Source organism: Phyllostomus discolor, chromosome 10, assembly GCF_004126475.2.
Source record: "Phyllostomus discolor isolate MPI-MPIP mPhyDis1 chromosome 10, mPhyDis1.pri.v3, whole genome shotgun sequence".
Classification (NCBI taxonomy): domain Eukaryota; kingdom Metazoa; phylum Chordata; class Mammalia; order Chiroptera; family Phyllostomidae; genus Phyllostomus; species Phyllostomus discolor.
In genome coordinates, this window is record NC_040912.2 from 86,107,036 (window position 1) to 86,112,250 (window position 5,215).

Genomic DNA, 5,215 nt, shown 5'->3' on the forward strand with positions numbered 1-5,215 from the left:
TTGTGTCACCCAGTGCTAGGGCCTCACTTCTCCACCATCCAGAGAGGCTCATCTCTGGTTGGTCGTGGCCCTTAGGGAAGCCCTGGTCGGCCTAGCTCCCTAACCAGTTTTTTGAACGCCTCCTCACGTAGTATAAGGACATCAAGCAAATGTGTCCTAGAGCTGTGACCTGAAGCCTGCCACCATGGCTGGGTTCTCTTTCCCCCAGGGGACAGGGGAGGAAGGGCCAAAGCCGAGGCTACATACAGCTGCACAGACAGGTGTATCGTGATGAGGCATGAGAAACCACTTCTGTAAGCTCGGGAAGAGCTGAGTATCCGTCGAGGTCCTGGTCATTCGGGAGAAACTCTGGCACCGAGAAAATGAGGAGAGATAAACTAACTTCTCTCCCAGACTCAAACACTGTAGTGAATGTTGACTTTTTCCGTAGAAAAACAAACAAGCTCAACAAGGAAAGATCATGAATGAAAAGGGGTAATAGAGCGAGCAGTCACGTGGGTTTGCATGGCAGCTCTCCTGCTCGCTGGATCTGCATATAAACAGGGTGCCGGGCGCCCGAACCCTACTACTCTGGGACATCAGATCTGCCTCCTCCAGCATGCGCTCTCTGCAGCTCCTGTTCGGGGCCAGCCATGCCGCCCTGCTCTTGGTCCTCTGTCTGCAGCTGGGGACCAACACAGCTCAGGAAGACACGTGAGCCACGCCTTTCTCCTTCTCACACACACACAGAAATAACCTTTGTGGGGAGGGCGCCTCTCTTCTCCTGGAAATCTATATACCCCTTCCTAAACACTTTTTTAATTTCCCAGGCATCTAATTTCATGAACCCATGTGCATTCCCACCTCTCTCCTCTTAGGAGGCCCATCAGTTCCCCCACATCTCCAGTGGGTGCTTCCGAGTTGCCCACGGACATAAGGCTCCCAGCGCACGTGCAGGCTGTAATTAACCATTAGTCTTTCTCCAAGGCTCTGACCTACACGCTGTGCTGTCCGTAGTCTACACCTTTGTTACACTGCTGCTTGGTGAACTTCACCTCCTCACACCCTGCCTCCCGGAAGGGGAGATTTTAGCAGGTCTGTGAGTTCCGACAGTAGCTTTGGGCACCTTTGGCAGGACTCAGTGAGTTGATCAGAGGCCCTGGGCACTGATGCTTGGCCCCATTGTCCAAGGCTGACCTTGCCTAGCAATTGAGGCATCCCTCCTATGCCGAAGTCCAGAGAGAAATGTGAGGACCACTTGTTCATGACCGCCCCCGCCGCCCAGCGACCTGGGAGCACAGAAGCATCAGCCAGCTCACTGAGGGCACATGTTTGAAGGAAGCAGGAAAACTGGGGCAAGCACAAATGAAACAGGAAGTGGGACAATTTGGAGGGAGAAGCAGGGTCACTCACCAAATCTAGGGAGTTTTCCCCACAAAAAAAAAAAAAGAAAAGTTTCGGACGCTGGGTTTCTGGACGGTGATTCTGGTGGCGCCCCCTGTGGCATGACCAGATCCTCCGTCCTGAGGGAAGTCTTCCAGGGTTTGACAAGCTGATTTCATGGAGGGGGGTGGGTGTCCCCCCTGAGAGGGACAGCGTCAGATACAATGTCCCTCCACTTAGCCCTGAGGGGTGGCAAGGTGTTGATAAGCTGTGCTAATCAGAGTGACCAGCCATCCCAGTTTGCCCACAAATTTCTTGGTTGTAGCACTGAAAGCCCCCGCCCGCCCCCCCCCCCCCCCCCCCCCCCGCAAACCCATCCTTGCCAGGCACACTGGGAAGGTGGGCCACTCCAGCTGTGCCGGTCACCCTACCAGTCCTAAATTCCTTTACAAATGGGTGGAACATGCGCCCCTCCCCACCCGCTGAGCACCAGAGCAGCTGGCCCAGAGGCAGAGGCTCCACGGAATCGGATGCTTCCCCTGGAAAGTGTGGCTGGGAAGCTCGGGGGCCAAGCAACGACCTCCCTCCTGCTCACCCAACAGCAAAGGGAAAAGACGGTGGCTCTGCTGGTGCTGAGCCCCCGCCCTCACTGGCTGACGGGGGAGGCCTGACTGTTATTCCCGTTGTCCTGGGCCCTCTCCCCCATCAGGCTGTGGTGCAGCCTGAACGCAGGGGGGGATCTGTCATTCCCAAATATGGCCCTGGGCCAGCTCCCCTCCAGAGCTAAATAAATACAGACCCTAGGCCCTGCCAGGAGCCAAAGAAGGGGGATCAGCAAGGACGGTCTCTCCTCCAGTGCACTGAGATGTCTGGGATTCTGTTGGTACAAATTTCTCTGCTAATGGTGACATGAGCCCTCCCGGTCAGTGGCCAATCAGCAGAAGCTACAGAATTTTATTAGGAGATGTCACGTGGCTTTGCACCTTTGTTGTTTCTGTAACGTATTTTTTTGTCAGTGGAAGAAAAAAAAATGATACTCGGTTTTAAATAAAAGCATCCAAGGTGCTTTATTAAGCAAAACTAAACCAGTACGAACTAACCAAACTACCTAAAAATCAAAACTGCCCAGGGGGTTCTGATGCCGCCAGCAAAGCACCTCCGTCCCCTTGCACGGTCCCAGCCCCTCACCCCTGCCCATTGCGCCCCTGTCTCCAACGGACTGACCCCCTGCTCTCCGCCGGCTTCTGTCTCCCCAGACCCACTCGACAGCCGATTATAATGAACTTCCAGTTGCCCCAAGTGACAAGGTCAACTGACGAAGTCGCCGCGAAGCTCACAGTCCAAACAGAATTGAGAGAATGTATGGTGGTAAGTAGCAGCCCTGGGGAGGGAGTCAGGTGAAGAGAACGCCAGCTCCTTAAGTAAGGAAAATGCATTGGATTACATAGGAAAACTACGAGATTACAGAGCAGGGATAAAGTTACTAAAAGTAAACTTGTGATACAGTAATATATATGTGTGTCTTTACCCGCACGTTAGCTGAAAAGGCAATGCATTTACAATGGAATGGTTACGTTTTATGTTACAAAGATTATCTCTGTGGTGGCTGTGGCTGCTTAGCTTGATCGAGCGCCCTCCACTGGGCACTGGCCTTGGACAGCACATCACACGGATCATCCCAGACAGCCAGTGGGTCCTGACCTTTTGTTTGGATTTTACAAGAGTCAAAAAATTTTGAACCATGGACATATATTGTTGTCAGTGTAATAAAAAAGATAAGCAAAGCAAGGTTAAGCTTCTCTAAAGAAACACCAGCATCTCCAAAGCATCTTGAGTAAAACTGCAATGGTGAGAACCCTTGAATTCACTGTCCGAGGCTAAGGGGCTGTTCGGTGCAGAGGTCACCAGCCAGTGGCCCGGGCGGGTTTCAGGAGACAGGCAGCCAGCCCCCGCCATGCCCAGGGAGCCCAATAATAACCCCCTGTAGCCGGCGTAGCGATGAGATCAGGCACTGTTCCGAGATCTATGAATCTGTAATGAGGCACAAGCAAGTCTGTGTTTCTCCTCGTGATGAAATCACGCACTGCTAATGCCACCGTGGATCTCTGATGACGTTCACAGCAGAAGGAATGCTCCATTTCAATGGGAGTCCAGGAAAATAAAGATACAATTTCTTTCCATCTGAGTTCACAGACTCGCTGACTTCTATTCACAGATCCTTCGGGTCTGTGGAGTCCAGGATTAACCTACCCCCTGTGCTAAACATGGACTAGAACGCGAACCAGGCGCCGCTGAAACGCACAGAGGCGGTGCTCTGGGGTCTGACGTTGTAAAGCACGCTCAGGTTAAACAAGGTCGGAGCAAGTGTGCCTTCACGATTGCATTTGCTTGTCTCACAACCGGGTTGGGCGGGGGCAGTCTGTGGTTCTCTCACAACTGAGGAAAGCGAGTATGAGAGGTATCACGGTCATTACCGAAGGTCACCGAGTTTGAGAGGAGCACAGCGGGGGTCACAGTGCTGCAACAGGGCCTGGCTTCGGCTTTCACCCCCAAGCAGTCTGGCTGCGGTCAGTCGTGGGCAATTCCTGAAGCCCTGCCCTCGAACCCAGGCAGGCCTGCCCCCCAGGTGACCTGAGCCCGGGACCGGTGCTCCTGGGCCCAGGGATTCACTCCCCTCTGCCCTCCCGAGCCAGACACCCACGTGAGCCCACAGCACTGTGAGCACAGGACAGAAACCCTTCTGACCCAGACTTCAGCTGCTGAAACGATTCTGCAAACTCGGACCTCCCGTGCCTCTCCCCACCTCTGGCCCTGCTCTTTGCCCACTGAGGGGATCCTCCCCCTCTTGTTTGACCCTTCCTTGTCTTTCTATCCCTTTCCTACTCCTCCCCATGCTAATACTAGGTCATCTCTCTCCACCTCCTCCTCCCCAGATTAAAACCTACCTCGTAAGCAGCAAGCCGATTGATGGATCTTTTAACTATCGCTACAGTGCCTGCCTGTGTGATGATTACCCAAGAAACTTCTACTGGGACTTTCAGGTCAACAGTAAGTACAGGGGTTACTCAAGGGAAGACCTACCCACCAGAGAGGGGGCACCATGGAGAAGCAGGGCTCCAGAGATGGTGCAGAAGGGTGAAGGGGCAGGGGGTGGGAGAAAGAGGGCAGAGTAGTTGGAGACCGTGCTAAGGAGCGAAGTACACTTGCAAATAACTTGAGGAAACTGAGTCCCAGTGGGGAGGTACCTGAAGCCGGTAGAAAGGCTAGGACACCGGGGGTTAGGGCGCCCTCAGAGACCATGTTGGTCCTCGTCTCCTCCAGGCACGGTAAGGATGGCTGCCGTGGTGGACGTCATCCCGCAGTCGGGTATCTGCCCCAACGATGAGGCCGTGGTCCCCATCAAAGCCAACCGTTTCACTATCCTGAGGACCCTGTTCGTCGTCTGAGCCAGCTGGCCAGGGGCACACCTGCCCGCCCCGGCCCTGCCCCACCCCTCCCCAGGAGGGTTTGCTCCGGGCCGGCTTGGCTGGGGCTTGCATTGTGGTCTGCAAAATAAACTTCTCACAGGCACCTCTGTGTTCCGTCGTGTCTTCCCTCCAAACTCTCTCCCAGAGAAGCCTCAGGGTGCCCAGACTTTCTAGAACTCTCTTTCTTCGAAGAAACTTTGCTAAGGAGAGCTTATGAGTTCTCACTGTAGAGAAGAGCGGGACGGTCTCACAGAGAGGAAATGCTGGCCCTCAAACCCGGCCACGGAGGGGCGGGAACTGGACCGGCGTCCAAGCCTCCTGGCTCTTTGGTCTTCCGTGTCCCGCTGTCCCCTCAAGGAGCCCCTGCGGATTCCAGGAGATGGGAG

General features: G+C 54.4%; 1 protein-coding gene across 1 annotated transcript; it reads left to right on the top strand.

Moving 5' to 3' along the window:
* The first annotated feature begins 536 nt into the window (after window positions 1-536).
* On the top strand, window positions 537-4,937 carry LOC114508045 (prolactin induced protein). Its single transcript, XM_028526039.2, has 4 exons — window positions 537-693; window positions 2,619-2,730; window positions 4,296-4,410; window positions 4,684-4,937. The coding sequence occupies exons 1-4, from the start codon at window positions 599-601 to the stop codon at window positions 4,806-4,808; spliced, it is 447 nt and encodes a 148-aa protein (XP_028381840.1). The 5' UTR covers window positions 537-598; the 3' UTR covers window positions 4,809-4,937.
* Window positions 4,938-5,215: the final 278 nt, after the last annotated feature.

Coding starts and splice junctions, on each gene's coding strand:
- LOC114508045 (XM_028526039.2), top strand. CDS start 599: ATGCGCTCTCTGCAGCTCCTGTTCGGGGCCAGCCATGCCGCCCTGCTC. Junction 694..2,618: donor AACACAGCTCAGGAAGACAC/GTGAGCCACGCC, acceptor CTGTCTCCCCAG/ACCCACTCGACAGCCGATTA. Junction 2,731..4,295: donor AATTGAGAGAATGTATGGTG/GTAAGTAGCAGC, acceptor CCTCCTCCCCAG/ATTAAAACCTACCTCGTAAG.